This window comes from Colius striatus, chromosome 8 (genome assembly GCF_028858725.1).
Source record: "Colius striatus isolate bColStr4 chromosome 8, bColStr4.1.hap1, whole genome shotgun sequence".
NCBI lineage: Eukaryota > Metazoa > Chordata > Aves > Coliiformes > Coliidae > Colius > Colius striatus.
Genome location: NC_084766.1, coordinates 25,216,864 through 25,232,886, shown reverse-complemented (window position 1 = coordinate 25,232,886; position 16,023 = coordinate 25,216,864). Strand labels below are relative to the sequence as shown.

Genomic DNA, 16,023 nt, shown 5'->3' with positions numbered 1-16,023 from the left:
CGAAACCAAAAGCAGAGCACGTTGCTTTCCAGTTCGTGCCTGGCGCGAAGGAGCTGCCGTCGGGGTGGGGATGGGAGCAGGAGCGACGCGCAGATCGGCTGCCGGGGTGCCCCTGTGTCCCCCCCGCCGGGGCGGAGCTGTGCTGCCCGTTCCATTTTGCTTTGCAGCGGTGCCGGCTGGCTCGGCCTGGGGTTAAGCTGATCCAGCTGCCGGGAGGGCTTTTTTTAGCACGGGCGGCTTTGCAGCTCGCCGCTGCGCAGAGGGCTGCTGCTAAGCCGCTGCCCTGGATGCTCCCGCTTCGGAGAGAGCGGAGCGTGTCCGTGCCCCCCCGGCTCTGCCCACGCTCCCACCCCGTCTGGCAGCCCGCTCACAGCACGCTCCGCTTCAGTCCCGGCCCTGGGCCCGCATCTGCTTCTCCAGGGAGGAAATTTTTACCGCACTGTCTGTGCTCGATGCTGCAGTGGCGAGGCTGCGGGCAGCGGCCCCGGCACCCCAGCGCAGGGCGGGCAGGGGGAGCCAGCGATGTCCCGGCAAGGAGAGGAGGGATGGAGGCACCCGAGCTCTGCAGAGCCCCCCTAGCTGAGCCGGGAAGCAGCAGGGAGAGCCAAAGGCAGCAAAAGGGCCCAGTAGCCCAGGGCTACGTCGTGTCAGAGCTTCCCTGGCAGGCAGAGGTTGCTGCTGCACCCAGCACCCGCTCAGGATTGGGACAGGCACACTGGGGGTCCATCCCCCTCCTGCCGGCCCTGGCATATTGCAAATATCTCCCCTGAGCCAGCCATTGGCGGCTTATAAATAATGCAGCCCCTCGCCGTGCAATAAGGGCTTGTCAGTAGCTATTCTGCTCTCATAAATTAAAGATGAAAAGGTACAAGGCTCTTGCCAGAAAAATGAAGACAAATTTTTAATAGCTTGCCAAGACACAGGGAGATGGAGTGCTTGGGAAAAATGAATTACGTTTTTATTATGTGTTTTATTGTGGTGTAATTGAAGGGGATTAGCTGAGAATACAATATATTTCCAGGGCAGTGCAAAGAAAACAAAAATAATGATGACACCTACACCCCACCCCCTCCCTGCACCACCAGCCTGTGTGTGGGGACATCCTCTGTGCTAGAAACTGGCCCTGAGCTGCCGGTGGCCATGAAAGGTGGAGATGGGGATGGGAGGGACAGCAGAGGGTACAGGTGCCTGAGTCAGGATGGATAGCCAGGCAAAGGCCTTGGCTCACTCAGAGAGCCCCGAGAGCTGTGGGGCTGGGGTGCAGGGCAGGGTGGCACAGGAGCACTCAGCCACACAAAGCTCCCTCAGATGTCTTTCACTTGTCTCCATGTCCCCAGCTACTTTCATCCCATTCCTGAGATCGCCTTTGCTCTTTGAACAGGCTGGCCCTGTGAGGCTGAGACCTAACAAACTCAGCTCTGATGGGGAGGAGGTCTGGGGTGGCACCTGGCAAACCAGCCACTCTGACTGTCTTCTCCTGGAGCTGATAGCCCCCTCCAAGAGCCCACAGACTTGGCTGTTGAGCTGGGCTAAGGGGTGGCTGTCCCCATGGGTCCCCTGGTTGAGGAGAAGAGAAAGAAGACCCCCTGCATGGAAAGTTTTTGAAGGCTCCACAAGCCCATATGTGACACCGCTGCAAGGATGCTCAGTTGCTTCCCGAGCTGGCTCATCCCAGAGGTCACAGGCCAGCCCTCAGAAAGCAGTGGCTGGGTGTCCCCAGGGGTGCTGGAGGTGCTGGGCTGGGGACATCGATTGGGCCCTGATATTTTTAATGAGCTGCCCGACCACAAGCTTTAACCTTGCCCATAATGAGGGCGAGCAGCAGCAATCCCTACTGCCACAGCCGGCTCCCCCAGCCTTAATGAGCTAATCAATACTTGTTCTCAGCTTAATTTCCAGCTAATTGCTCTTTAATGACGCCTGGAAACGGGCAGCCTCTTGCAGGGGGAGTGGGCAGGCTCCCCCTCCCCAGCACCTGTCCCCCGTGGCAGGGGGGTGCTGGGATGCTGGCGGTGGGTCACCTTCCCTGGCTGTGTCGGAGCCTCGCTGGCGCTGCCGGGGGCTGGGGAAGGGGAAGGTGGCAAAGGGGACAGGGCATGGTATCAGCGAGGTGGCAAAACCCTCTGGAGCACCCAGCCTGGGCTTCGGAGGACTGTGCAGCCCTGTGTACCCAGGACAGGTTGAGCAGAAGGGTCCCTGCACCCCAGGAGGGTCCCCGGGCGCCTCGGGATGCTATGTTGTGATGGGGGTTTCCCGGGGTGGGCTTATAAGCAGAAGCTTATATTGGGGTGTGGGGAGGTTGGGGAGGACTGAGGCGGCCACGCACTGCCCCAAGATCTGCAGGTCCCAGGTACTGGGACAGTGTCAGAAAGAGATGGAGACGAGGCCAGCAGTGACCTGGAGGTGGCAGCAGAGACCCCGCATCCCCCTGCCTGCACACCCACTCCCCACCGCCAGCCTATCCTCCTACCTGCACCTCCCTGCCTGCACCTCCTACCTGCACCTCCCTGCCTGCACCCCCCACCTGCACCTCCCTGCCTGCACCCCCCCCGCCATCATCCCTCTGCCTGCAACCCTCACCTGCATCCCCAGCCTGCACTCTCCCACCATCCCCCCCCTGCCTGCACTCTCCCACCATCCCCCCCCTGCCTGCACCCCCCACCAGCGTCCCGCTGCCTGCACCCCCCAGCCTGGCTCTGCCGGGTCCCCCCTCAGGCGTGGGGAGGGCAGGCAGGGACTGATGGTGGGGGGCAGGTAGGAACATTTAGGGGGTGTCGCAGTGTGCTGCGGGGTCAGGGACCCTGGCATGTCACAAGGCAGTGGCAACCGCGCTGTCTCGGCACTGAGGTGCCAAAGTTGGCAGGGCCGTGTGAGCCGGGGGGGTGGGAGGAGCTTCCCCGGGAATGCAGCTCCCGCTGCCCGGAGTAGGAGCCGAGCTGCATCCAGCCCCGCAGAGCCATGGCTGCTGCGGGACAAAGGGCTGGGCAGCCTCTGACCGTGGCAGCCTGGGCACCACAGCATCCTTCCCCACCTGGCTGCTGCTCCTAGGGTCCAGCCCGAGAGCTCCCGTCCCTCCTGCTCACAGCTGCAACAGTTTCCCCAAGAATTTGCTGACGGGTTTGTTCTGGGGAGGAATTTGCTGTGGAAAAGACCAGAGAAACCTGAGCCTGACTGCTTTCCAGCTTCCCAGTGGCATGAGACCTGCCTGCTGCCTGCCCCTTGTCCCCTGGGGATGTGGCTGGGACCCCTGAGAGTTGCCAGCCCGTGGGGTAGGCTGGCCAGATCCCAGCTGTGCCAGGCTGCTCCAAAATGGACAGGAGCAGCAATAGGTTTGAGGTGAAATAAGGGAGATTTGGTTCATTATCAGAATGAGACCCCCGTGGCCCCAGGCAGTGTGATGGCAGCATCCCCTGCCCCAGCATTTCCCCGTGACACTTCCTTCTGCTGGGCCATAACCCGTGTTCCTGTCCCTGACACAGCTCATCAGCCCTCCCTGACATTACGTGAGTTGAGTCACTTGGCCCAGGCCTATTTTTCCAGGGTGGTTTGGTTTTTTTCCCTTGGTCTCAACTGCTGAAAGCTCCAGATCCCTGTGGGGTAGTTCAGGAGATCAGTGGGGGCTGGGGAGGGTGGTCAGTGGGGCCAGGAGCCTGGACTGGCCATGGTGGCTCTGCCATCAGAGTACGTCCTAATGACAGAGCTCTGGAGGGGTGCTATGGCTGTGGGTCCAACAGGAGCATCCACACACTCCTGGCTTCACTGGAACCATCACAGGGGAGTGGGGGCAAATGGTGATGGGGAGCAATCCCCCACTCTAGGCAGGGAGGAGGGGGGTTTGGTGCTTGAGGCTTCCTGCTCCTTCAAAGCTCAATTTTGGGAGCTTCACTAGGCTCAGGACAAGCGAGGAGAAAGGAGGGTTAACTGGCCTGCGCAGACAGGGAGCCAGGAATGGGATTTACCCCAGTACCAGGCCATGCAAGGGCTGCAACCACCCTTTCCCCCCCCCATATCTGCTCCCAGCAGTCAGAGCCACAAGCCCCAGGAGTAGCCAAGGCTGCACTGATTGAATCGAGGTATGATTGAGCACAACTCCTTGTTAAGCACAGGTTAGATCTTCCACCTCTCATTCATAGCTGCTACTATTTATTAACACATTCAATAGTCTCATTAAACAGGACGTTTAATTACCTGCCAGGTTTGAGCTCCATCTTGTTCAGCTGAGCAGAGCTGTGCTGTGCTGCTCGTGGCTTCCAAGTGCTGGATTGTGTTGCACCATGGCTGGAGCTTTCCCTGCTCAGGGCTCTGGTTGGATTTCACCTCTGGCCAGGGCATTTCCACCTGGGGATGTGGTCTTTCCCCACGCTGGGAGGGGCTGATGCTGCAGTGATGCTCGGATGAATCCAGCCCCTCAGAGCCCAAAGTAACCCCATGGAGACAGATATATGCCAGGCACTCAGGCCCTGGTATGTGGGAGAAGGAGTCAGGGCTGGGGTCCTCACATGTGGGGAAGGACAGCAGCGTTGAGGCCTGTCCCCCCCCTTGTCCATCTGCCAAGGGTAAGAGAAGCAAATAACCAGGGACCACCGCTGGCCCAACTTCTCAGTGGTGCCTGAGTTTGAAGGGCTGGCTCTTTTGTGTCAGCCAAGAGCTATGTGGGCTGAACGTGGCATCTGCGGCCAAACGTGCCCTACTGCTTGGCCCCTCTGTGTGGTGCAGGGACAAGTGAGGGTGTATTTGGTGTGGGGATGCCCAAACACCCAGGTGATGCTTTGTCCCACAGAGGGGGCAGCCTGGGAGACTCAGCACCTCTGGGTGGGTCACCTCCAGCCTGTCTCCTCTCTGCTCAGGCTCTGAACTGGCTCTGGTGGTCCATGTAGGAAAACCTCATGCCCCCCCTCACCTCCTCCCCCCCTATTTTCCCCTTTCCCAAGGCAGCTGCAGCCCCAGCTGCTCAATGGCTCGTGGATGTGGGGCCCTAAAGCCTGTGGCACGCCAGGACCGTGCTGGCTGGGCCGGGTGAGGGGAGCCGGGGAGGGAGGCAGCCCCGAGCCAAGGGGCTGGGGGCCGCGGAGGGGGAGCGGGAGGCTTAGAGCAGACCCAGCAGGAAACCCCCCTCTGCAGTGAGGGGCTGGAGGGGGAACTTTGGCGACAGAGGTGGATTTTGGGGGACTGAAGCTCGGCGCTTTTTCCATGTCAGCCATGGCTGGAGTCGCAACTGGACTGAATGAAAGCCCCGGAGCCCGGAATGAGTTTGGAGGAGGGTGTTGGAAAGCAAAAGCAGACTATTTGCAGTGTGGTGAAGGAAACCAGATCCTCTGAGGGGTCCTGCAACGGCTTTGCTTTGCCTGAGCTTCACTGGGGAAGCAAATCCCACAAATTCCTTACTTGGAGGAGGGGAGTAGGCTGTGGGATCCCCCTGCAGCACAGCACGGCAGCAAGATGCAAATGCAAGGCGTGACTGCACTACAAAGACAGGTCGTGTCCCCTGCTCCTTGCAGCCAGGGAAACTGAGGCAGGCAGCAGTGAGGCCCCAGCCCCATACGTGGGGGGTTTGTGCTGCTGTGGTGTGGAGCAGCCCCACCAGTGCTCCAGCCCAGGTAATGCCATTCCTTGTACCCCAAAACCCTCCTTGTACCTGACTCCTGGGACAGGGTGAGCACAGACATACCCCAGGAATTGTCCCCCCAGTTAGTTACAGCAGCTGCTCGGCCTTTCAACCTGTATTTCCCACTCAGATTACAGGATGGGAGATGCTTCTGCCCACTTCCCTGGCCGTGCCCATCGCTGGCTTTTTCTCCCTCACATTCTTTTGTCCCCACAGACCCCTACAAAGTCGCTCTCTGCCTCCCACCCCGGTCCCCTCCTGCCCCATGGATGGAGCTGAGCATCAGCCCAGGTCCCCCCACTCGGGATGTGGGGTGGCCTCGGTGTGGGGGGCGGCGGGCTTGGCGAGCGGCAGAGCCCCGCGGCAGGGATGCAGCGCGGTGTCGGGACCCCGGCAGGGAAGGGGTGCCGGCCAGCCCGGGTCCCGGTCCAGGGACGGGCCCGCAGAGGGGCGGGAGGACTCACGTTTCGCTGACATCACGGCGGGTGCCGGAGCAGCCGGGGGCCAGCAGCCCCGCCGCCGCGGCTCCCGAACCCCCGCTCCTCGGCACCCCGGTGAGTAGCGGCTTGCGGCGGGGGGGCGCTCCGAGGGACCCTCGGGGACAGCGAGCCCCTTTCCCAGGACACAGCCAGGACCCCCAGCGCCTGCCTCCCAGCCTCGAGGGAGCCAGAGACCAACTCCGCAGTTCTTTGCTCCGCACTTCCCTACTGCCCTCAGTCCACCGGGGGCTGGAGCCTTGCTCCGTACAGCCCGGGGCGGGGAGGGCTGCGCGGGGGGCGCCGGCACTGGGACCTCCAGCCCCTTTCCACCCCGGGAGAGCTCGGTTGTCCTCGGTAAATGGGTCAAAGCTTTGCAGCTTGTTGTCTGTGGAGTGTATGTGTGTGTAAGGCAATGACCTGGCCGGCCTCACCACATCAGCTCTGGGCTGCGAGGAGGGAAGGGCAGGCTGTGGGGTGCAGCTGGAGGAGAGGAGGCAGCCCAGCTGCCTGGGTGCTCTCTCCAGCCCTGCTCACTCTTGCTGGGACAGGGAATAGTAATTTCATTCCATCTCAGGGAGGGTTGTTGGCAAAGGGGTTCCATTCCTCGTCTCCCCAGCAGAGATGGGTCAGATCAACCTCTCTGCTTACCTGGGGTGGGGGATAATGCAGGCTTGGGATTTGGGGACCCTGCTGTACTGGTACAGGCTGACCACGCTGGTCCTGCTCCAAGCCTGGTGACTTCCCACTTGTGCACTGAGTTCCCCTGTGCTCAGCCTCAGTTGCCTGTGTGATGTCTGAGGTGGGTCACAAAGCTTTCTTGGGGGGTTGTTTCTTTCCTTTGCTCAGATGAGTGGTGCCTAAAAAGAGGGGTTACAGCAGAGGGAGGGGAGGGCAAAAGGCAGGCATGACTGGAAGCATCCTTCTGGCTCAGCTCCTCTCTGCTGGCTTCCTCTGACATGGAAAGAGCTCCTTGTCTGCAGGATCAGCCACTCTACTGTGCTTGTCTAGATGGTGAGGGGGGACAAAATAGGCTTGTGACTCTCACAGAGATAGGGAGAGGAAAGGGGTGCCTGGCTTGAGAGTAGCTTCATGAGAGGAGATAAGGAGCAGGGTACAAACCAGCTGGGCCATGACAATGCAGAGCAGCCTGCCTAGCTGCCTCTGGTCCTGTGGCTCCTCAGGCTGTTGGGGGGATTCTATGTGTCAGAGTAGGTTCATCTCTGCCCACCAGGCTGCCAGGAAAGAAAGAGGATATCTGGTGGGCGTGGGATCAGCAGCCCTGTACCACCTGAGCATGCTCAATGTCTTGGGGCAGGAGCCAGCTGAGGAGCCCCAGGGTGGGAAGGATGTGGCTGCAAGCAGTGCTGCCCCTCAGGGCAAGCCAGACTGGAGCCAGAGGGGTGGGAGATGCTCCCTGCACTGATAACACACATCATCTCCCCTCACAGGCCAGGATGGCTCCTCGGATCTAACCAGGGAGGCCAGAGCAGCATTGGAGATCCCTGTCCAAGTGATGGTGGGACCAGGATAGAGGAGCTACCACGAGGATGTCTGGAGCCAAGACGCTGAGCTCCTCTTGCCTCATGCTTTCCTTGCTCTCTTTGCACTGGGCTTTGCTCCAGCTGGGCCAGGCTTTTCCCAGCACCTCCGACTACCTCCAGCGGGGCTGGCAGAGGCTGCTGGAGGAAGGGGAGGGCTGTGCCGAGTGCCAGCCGGAGGAGTGCCCCGCGCCGCGCGGCTGCCTGGCTGGCACGGTGCGGGATGCCTGCGACTGCTGCTGGGAGTGTGCCAACCTGGAGGGGCAGATCTGCGACCTGGACAACACCAACTACTTCTATGGCAAGTGCGGGGAGCACATGGAGTGCCGTCTGGAGGCTGGGGACCTGAGGCACGGGGAGGTGCCCGAGCCGCAGTGTGTGTGCCTCTCCCGCCTGGCGCTCTGCGGCTCCGACGGCAAAACCTACGCCCAGATCTGCAGGTTCCTGGAGGTTGCCCGTGCCCACCCTGATGCCAACCTCACCGTGGCCCACAAGGGTCCCTGCGAGTCAGGTAGTGCCCTGGGAGCAGCTGTGAGGGCAGGGGGAGACAGGCTGAGAGGCTTGTACCTCTCCGGAAGGGACAAAGAAGGGGGTCTGGTTTGACTCTTTCACCTGGTGGTGAACCCACAGTGTCCACACAGACAGGCAGAGCTGGGGGCTGCTCCATAGAGCAGCAAGTCTCTCCTGCTCCCCTAACCTGAGAGTAGCCCCTGCAAATCTGGAGCCTGGAGAGGTCTGGGAGCAGCTTTGCCAAGTGGGAGCAGGGTTTATGGGAAGCAGCAAATCCTGCTGGAGCAGATGGGGAAGTTCCAGGGAATTGTTAGCGAGTTCTTGGCGGCACCGCTGGGCTCACACTGGCCCTGCGCTCCCCAGAAACGCTGCTGCCTCCTGCAAATGGAAACCTGCGGCCCTCTGACCTGACTGCACAGTTCCCATCTCCTGTTTATAACTTGTCTGGGGTCTGGAGGGGGTGAGCAGCGGTGGGGAGGCCATGTCCCAGTCTTCCCAGTCCGTCACAGGTCACCCAGTGCTGTCACCACAGCCTAAGAGGCATCAAGGTGGGCTTCATTTTCTGTAGATATTAATGTACTTGAGGGGGTTTTTTGTTTGTATATTTGGAGGTGGAGACCTTCCCTTGACCTCTGGCTCATGCTATGGGCCAGATCCTGGAGCAGGTGTGTGTCCTTCCCTTGACCACTGGCTCATGCTATGGGCCAGATCCTGGAGCAGGTGTGGGTAGGATGAGTAGTCCTCACTCCATCCCTCCAGGGAAGGGATGTGGGACCTGTAGATATTGGCTCTGTATGGCAGCTGGGGCCTCACTTGCTCCCTTAATAGCTGCCATGAGCCCTGTGCCAGAACAGAGGCCTCCTTCAGCTGGAAGCTCATCTACCTCATCCATCCCCACCGGGCTCGGGCTGGGTGAGTGCCCCTGAGCCTTTCCTCTGCAGGAGGAGCATTCTCTGATTGCAGAGGAAAGCTTTCCTCTGAGCATGGCTCTTACTGACCTGTGCCTGCTGCCTGTGCGTCCCTGAGCATTGCTGCACAGGTGGGGACAGTGAGGCCAGGAGTGATGGCAACCGCCCGTGGGCTGGAGGGATGGGGAGGGACCCCCAAGGTGAGGGTCTACCATGGGTGGGAGAGTGGCATGGGAAGAGGCCCAGCATCTCTACATGAGCCAAATAGTGCCAACCCAGAGGATACCAGCCCAAGAGAGCCTATGGGACTTGCCGAGGATGAGACCTCTCCTGGACTCACCCTGCTCTGCTGTCCCCTTCCCCAGAGCCACAGATCACCTCTCCTCCCTATGACACATGGAACATCACTGGGCAGGACGTCATCTTTGGCTGTGAGGTCTTTGCCTACCCCATGGCATCCATCGAGTGGAGGAAGGATGGCACGGAGATGCTGCTGCCTGGAGATGATCCCCACATCTCTGTCCAGGTGAGGGTATTGGACACAGCCCTGGAGTGACCCAGCCCTTCCCAGAGCTCATGGGCAACCAGACCTTAGGGTGGTCATCCCCTGAGGATGGCCCAGCCTAGATGCCTGGGGATGAGGAGAAGACTGGCCAAACCAGAACTGGTGTCTCAGTGGTAGAAGCCATCAACATAGCTCTCTTCTACGTTTTTCTCCAGTAGTTTTTGAACTCATGTTCATTTTTTAGGACCTGCAGCAGGTGGTTCCCCAGCTCCTTCCCTTTGCCTGTTGTCTTCACTTGTCTTCTGAGGTCCCTTCCAGCCTGGGTTAACCCCTGCTCCCACCAGCAGACTCGAGCAGTCCTTGCCCTTCTCTGTCCTCTCTGAGCAGGGTTCTCCTCCCTGTGCTGGCAGGCCCAGGGGTCAGTATCCTCCAAATATAGTCCCCAGACAGGCATAACCAGCTATTAGAGGATGTGGGCAGAGGCACAGGGGCTGTGCACCACAGCAGGCACTGGTGGGGTGGGAAGTGCAGTGAGATGGATGGCAGAAGCAGAGGGAGCAGTCAGGACCCAGTACCATTGCAGGGTGACACGCTGGTCCCCTTCCATCTTTGTGACCTTCCCCCCACAGCCTATCGTAGGGTCCTGCCGAGGTTCCTCATCCCAGGCAGGGCTGTTCTGCCTGGCTGGAGGAGACTCAGCTGTCCTCCCCTGGCCACCACACCATAATAGCAGCCTGCAAACACAGCTGCAGCCCAGCTGGGTCAGGAAAAGGCTATTTCTTTGTAGGGGCAGACAGAAAATAGCACAGTTGGCGTCAAAGCAATCCTGGGATGTCGCTGCCTGCAGACACAGGCGACTTGGGGCTCCTCTGAGAGGTCCTGGGCTGGCTGTGTCCATGGCACAGATCCTCACTTGTTTCTATAAGCCCTGCGGAGTACTGGCCTCAGCATCCTCCCCCTGCTTGTTGGCACTGGAGACACAGCTGGGAACCTGGGCCTGTCTGCAGGGTCCTGCCCAAAGCAGGGCTCCCACATCCTCCTGAAGGCAAGAAGATGCCCATTCCCCTCACCACCCCAGCTAATGAGAAAAGAGGGAACCTGGATCCAAGAGTGGATCCAGGGGTTCTGTGCCCGTGCCCAGAATGGTACTTAGGAGAGGCAATAAAAGTGTTTCCCTGTGCTCATATCCCCCTTCCCACCCATTCCAGCCCACAAGGGGCTTTCCTCACCCCGTGCTCACTGAAATCCCCCTTCCTGCAGTTCAGAGGCGGCCCGCAGAGATACGAAGTGACGGGCTGGCTGCAGATCCAGGGCGTGCGGGTGACGGACGAAGGCACCTACCGCTGCTTCGCCAGGAACAGGGTGGGCGAGGTGGTGGCATTGGCCAGCCTGACCGTCTTCACACCGGGTGAGCACGCTCTCATGGGGCACAAGGGAGCAGGGCTTTGGTCAGGGAGCACTGGGCCGGTGGGAGCTGTGGGTGTGCTGGGGATGCCCCAGCAAGCTGCTCTGTGTGGTTTGGCTTTGGTGCTGGAGGGGAAGGGGACGGGCACCGCGGAGGGTAACGTCACGTGGTCATTGTGCTGCCATTTCAGATCAGCTCAACCTGACGGGCTTTTCCCTGCCGAAGCCCCACACAACGCCTGAGGACTATGGGGAGAGTGAGGAGGACTATTACTAACCAGGAGACTGGATGTCCAGCTGCAGAGACCGTCTTGCCCATGGTGGCCACTCATGGGGTTTGGGGACATCTTTCGAGCAAGCACCCCCCAGCCCAAAACTCCTTCTCTGAACAGTCCTGGCACAGCAGCGTCTTTTTTTTTTGGGTTGGGAGACAGGGTGACACATCCCTTTGCTGGGGTTGCTCAGAGAGGGGACACTGGCTGGTTGGTGGCAGAAGTTTGGGACTGGAGGCAGCTCCGGCTGGGGCAGACTGGCTCTGCCCTCCAGTGTCAACTGGCGACATGATGGCAGGTAAGACTCTGTGAGGACAGCCATGCCATGTGTGACAGGGACTTGGTGCTGAGGGTGAAGACAGCCTCCCCCAGGAGAGGAGGGCCAGGGCAGGGACATCTCTGCCCCACACAAAGCATTTTAGGGAAACCAGAGCAGAGGGCTCGGACCTGACCATGACACCCGACGTGTCACCCCTGGGGCGGATCTGTGTCCCCTGAGCACGGGGGCCGTTAGGCCTCTCGCCAGGCCGTGGGGAAAACTGCTGCCAAAACATCCTTCTTTCCTGGTTTGTTTTTAACTGGAAAAGTAGTGATTTGAGGAAACCAGACACTTGTGGTTTTCAGTGCTGTCTTTTCTCTGGCCCAACCACCCATGTGGCCAGAAACACTTTGGCCTTTTGTGCTTTCTTTTCCTTACTTTGCCATTTCAATTACTGTTAGTTAAAATATACACGTAGCTCAAAGCTGACACAGACCAGTTGAGTGTCCTGCATCCATCTGGGGATGAAGGAGGGTGCAAATACTGTGGATGCTACCCTTGTCCATTGTGGGGGAGTTTGGATCACAGAGCCCTCCTGTCCATCCCAGTACTCACGGCTGGTCCTGGTGCTGGTCCTGCTGCTTGCATCCCGCATGGGGAGGGTGTTTCTCAGCAGACCATCCCCTGTGCAGTGGAGATGCATCAAGCTGGCACATTACGCTTCCATGAGTTCAGATCCCGTCCTGAGTCTGAGGGTCCTGTGCCCCGTGGCAGCATGGAGGGGGCAGAGCAGCTCTGTGCCTGGCTGGGGAAGGGCAGGGAAGCTCCTGTTTCCACTGGAAACACTATTAAAAAAAAAGCAGAACAAAAAAAAAAAGAACCCCCACCTGTCTCCCAGAGCTGGTGATTTAGAGAAAACTGTAGTTTTGGGTGAGTGTGGGAAGGAAGCCCAGATCTGCCTTGTGCTACTCTGTGCTCGGAGGGAGCTGGCAAAACTCCTTCCCATGGGCATCTTTAGCTCGCACTCAAGGGGTGCTTTGACCCTGCAAACCAGCAGCATTTACAGGACTTCTGGGACCCAAAACTTTCCCCATGGACCAAACTGTTCATGGTTACTCAATCCCAGTTCCAGATAGGTCTGGAGGTGCAGCAAGGAGCCAGAGCCCAAGAGGAAGGAGTTGGCCAGTTCCCAGGCAGGACACGCTGAGGCTGGTGGCTTGGGCACTGTGCTGCTCTCCTTTCCTTGTTTTCTTTTCTTTTGTTCCTCTTTCCCTTGAGAGCTGGCTCAAGCGATGCGATTACGGCACCGAGACTTGAAGCAAATAAAAGGGATTTGTCTGGAGCTGGCAGCAGAGCAAAATTCCTGCAGCCGGTGAGGCTGGGCCAGCCCCAGCCCCTGGGCCACAGCCTGATGGGACATGGCCAGCACTGCTGCCACCCTGCCTGCCCCTTGGCAGCAAACCCCTTCTTACCTGGGGAAATGCAAAAGCCTTAGTTTCTCCTTCTGTCTAATGGTGTAATAGCACCCTTCAGGGGCTGCTCCGTCAGAGTTGGAGGTTGTTCAGGAGGGACTGGGGACAGAAACGTGCCATTGGCTTTTATTTTGCTTTTTTTGGGAGCAAAACTTGCTTTTGGAGAAGCTGGGGCCTTTTCACCCTTCCTGCTCCCCTCCCTGCTTCGCACGCAAACCAGCTGGTGGAACTGGGCCACGCTCAGGATGAGGCTGCCACAGGGAAACCCGAGAGTGTCCCGGACCTTCAGCAGGCGAGAGCTGCTCACTGGCCTCCCTGCCTGTGCCCAGGGCTGGCCCCTGGCCAGGGCTGCCATGCCAACCCTCCCCGGGGCCAGACACCCTCCCCTGCTCGCCCTGCCTGCATCGGCTCCAATCCAGGTCATACCAGGTATGGATGCAGCGCTGGGCTGGCTGGGGGGGTCAGGGGTAGATGAGTCAGACGCTCATCCCTGTCGCTCTGTTCTCTGTGGGGTGATGCCTGCCTGGGCACAGGTGGGCATCTGCATTTTGGTCTCAGTCCTTGCACTCTCAGCTCCTCACCTAGTCCATCTGGTACCCTGCAGGTACCTGGTAGGGGATGCTGTCAGTTCCTGCTTCTGCCCTGCAGGGAGGGCAGTGGGGAGATGAGCTGGCTGAGAGAGGGGGGAGCTGGAGCAAAATTGGCCAAAATTAACCAAACTGGGGGCTTTGTCTCCCAGTCTCCTCAGATGCCAGCATGGAAGAGAGCTGTCTGAGTTACATGCTGACAGCTCAGCCAGTATTGAGACTCTGCTCACCCCAGGATGAGGGGCACCAGAGTGGCCCCAGGGACATTGACAGGGGGTTAGTGCCCCCCTGCTCCAACTCCCAGTTTTGCCATTTCCAGCCACTTAAAAATTAAAGAAGCCAATATCGCTGCGTGGCTGGAATCGGTCACTGACACACAGCTTAATTGAGGTTATTTGTTGGTTCTGAAAACATTTGGTGAGCTCTGACACTGGCTGCTCAGATGCTTCCCACATCTCCTGCCCGGAGGAAGGGATCCTCCCAGGCTCTGCAGATGCTTTCATTGACTCTGGGCACCTGAAGGGTCACAGAATCATAGAATCATTTTGGTTAGAAAAGACCTTTAAAGTCATCAAGTCCAACCCCTCACACTGCCAAGCCCAGCACTAACCCATGGCCCGCAGCACCTTGGCTACACAACTTTTAAATATCTCCAGGGATGGGGACTCCACCAGCCTCCTGGGCAGCCTGGGACAGTGTCTAACAGCTCTCTCAGTAAAAAAAAATTAATCCTAATGTCCAGTCTAAACCTCCCCTGGTGCAACTCGAGATCATTTCCTCTTGTTTTATCACTCATTACTGGGGAGAAGAGATTGACCCCCACCTCACTACAACCCTCTTTCAGGTTGTTGTAGAGAGTGAATGTGTCTCCTCATCAGAGCCCCCTCTTCTCCAGGCTAAATAACCCCAAAATCCCATGGCCCCAGCTGAGGATGGTGTCAGTGTGGGGACAGAGTGCCCCGATAGCATGCAGCACCAAACCTTTTTGGGGAGGTTGCTTTCTTGGTGGGGGAAGGGAGGTGGGGAGCTGGCAGGGGCCGAGCAGCTCCTGCCAGCCCAGCTGCCTGCACTCAGAGCAGCAGCTCGGCCCAGATGTTGGGCTGACGTCAGGGATGGGGTCAGCTGGACGGGGAAGCGCTAACGTGGCTGCTGTCCCTGGGCACGCACCAGCCCCAGCACCTCCCGGCTGCCTGGGCTGAGGAGGGCTTCTGGTTCCTCCACAGGCACAGAAGGTCACCACAAGCCTGGGGACAGAGAAAAGGCAGCTTGTCCTGCTGGCTCCCAAAGGACACATGCTAAGGGAACCAAAACCATGTGGTTAAAAACCCATCAGAGCCCAGTCCCTGTGGGGACATGCCCAGGGCTGGCAGTGCCCTTACGCCTTCCAGAGTTTCAGCCACCCCTGCTGTGTACTTGCAGATTTGGGTGTTTGGGGGGAAATTCAGGTAAAACAGCCCCATTCCAGCCTTCAAAGCAGCCATTTTCTGCCCCAAACCTGTGGCTTGTGTCACAGCCCCTGCTTGCAGGCTGCTGGTGGGATCTGGGCTCCCCCACAGCTCCAGCCTTCAGCACAGGGGCACCATGCAGGTCAGCAGCACACTCCAGGACCAGGGGGCCACTGAGATGGTTGTCAGCTGATCCAGAGATGACATTGGGATGCCCTGCTCCCCAAAGAGCCGACTTGACACCCCCAGTGCCTCCCTCACCCTTGTACGTCCCAGCGCTGCCCAGAGCTCCCCAGGCACCCCGAGCAGCCGCTGATCCACAGGGTTTGTGGTCTGCGGGGAAGTGCCACCAGGTTTGGCAGGTAGCTACGACCCAGCAGCGTAAACACGTTGTCCCTGTCCCTCCCGGCCCTCGATCTGTCCCCAGGCTGAGCCGGCTGAGGAAGCGCACTGGTGCCTCCCTCCCGGAGTCCAGCTTTGGGCCACAGCATGATTAGCCGCTAAACAGTGCCATCTCCTGGCAAAGCCACCGGCCACGCCGAGCCCTGTCACGGTCCTGGCATGTTCTGGGCTGCCGGCAAAGCCACATCTCTGGCATCTCTGGGCATCTCTGAAGCACCCAGACGCGTCAAATCCAGCCCCGCCTGCTCCATGCCCTCCCCCTGCCCCTGGCAGCAGCTCTGTCTTGCTGGGAGGAGCGGTGCCATCCCAAGGGACGTGGGTGCTGAGCTGTCCCTCGGGATGATCATGGGACTCGGAGCATCGTCTTGACTCTGGCATTGGGTGGCTGCAGCAGGCACAGCTGGATGGAACAGAGCTTGGAGGTGCTCAGCATCTATCCTTGGGGATATGCTTTAAACCAGAGCTGCAAAAGGGTCAAAATCCTTTGTAGCCACCCTGCCAGTCACACACACACAGAATCACACAGAATCTTAAGGGCTGGAAGGGACCTTGAGAGATCATCCAGATCAACCTCCCTGCCAGAGCAGGGCCACCTAGAGTAGGTCACACAGGAACTCACCAGGTGGGTTTTGAATGT

At 59.2% G+C, this 16,023-nt stretch overlaps 1 protein-coding gene across 1 annotated transcript; it reads left to right on the top strand.

Moving 5' to 3' along the window:
* The first annotated feature begins 6,095 nt into the window (after positions 1-6,095).
* KAZALD1 (Kazal type serine peptidase inhibitor domain 1) lies at positions 6,096-11,920 on the top strand. Its single transcript, XM_062001528.1, has 5 exons — positions 6,096-6,159; positions 7,533-8,133; positions 9,406-9,566; positions 10,806-10,953; positions 11,141-11,920. The coding sequence occupies exons 2-5, from the start codon at positions 7,632-7,634 to the stop codon at positions 11,224-11,226; spliced, it is 897 nt and encodes a 298-aa protein (XP_061857512.1). The 5' UTR covers positions 6,096-6,159; positions 7,533-7,631; the 3' UTR covers positions 11,227-11,920.
* The last annotated feature ends 4,103 nt before the right edge of the window (positions 11,921-16,023 follow it).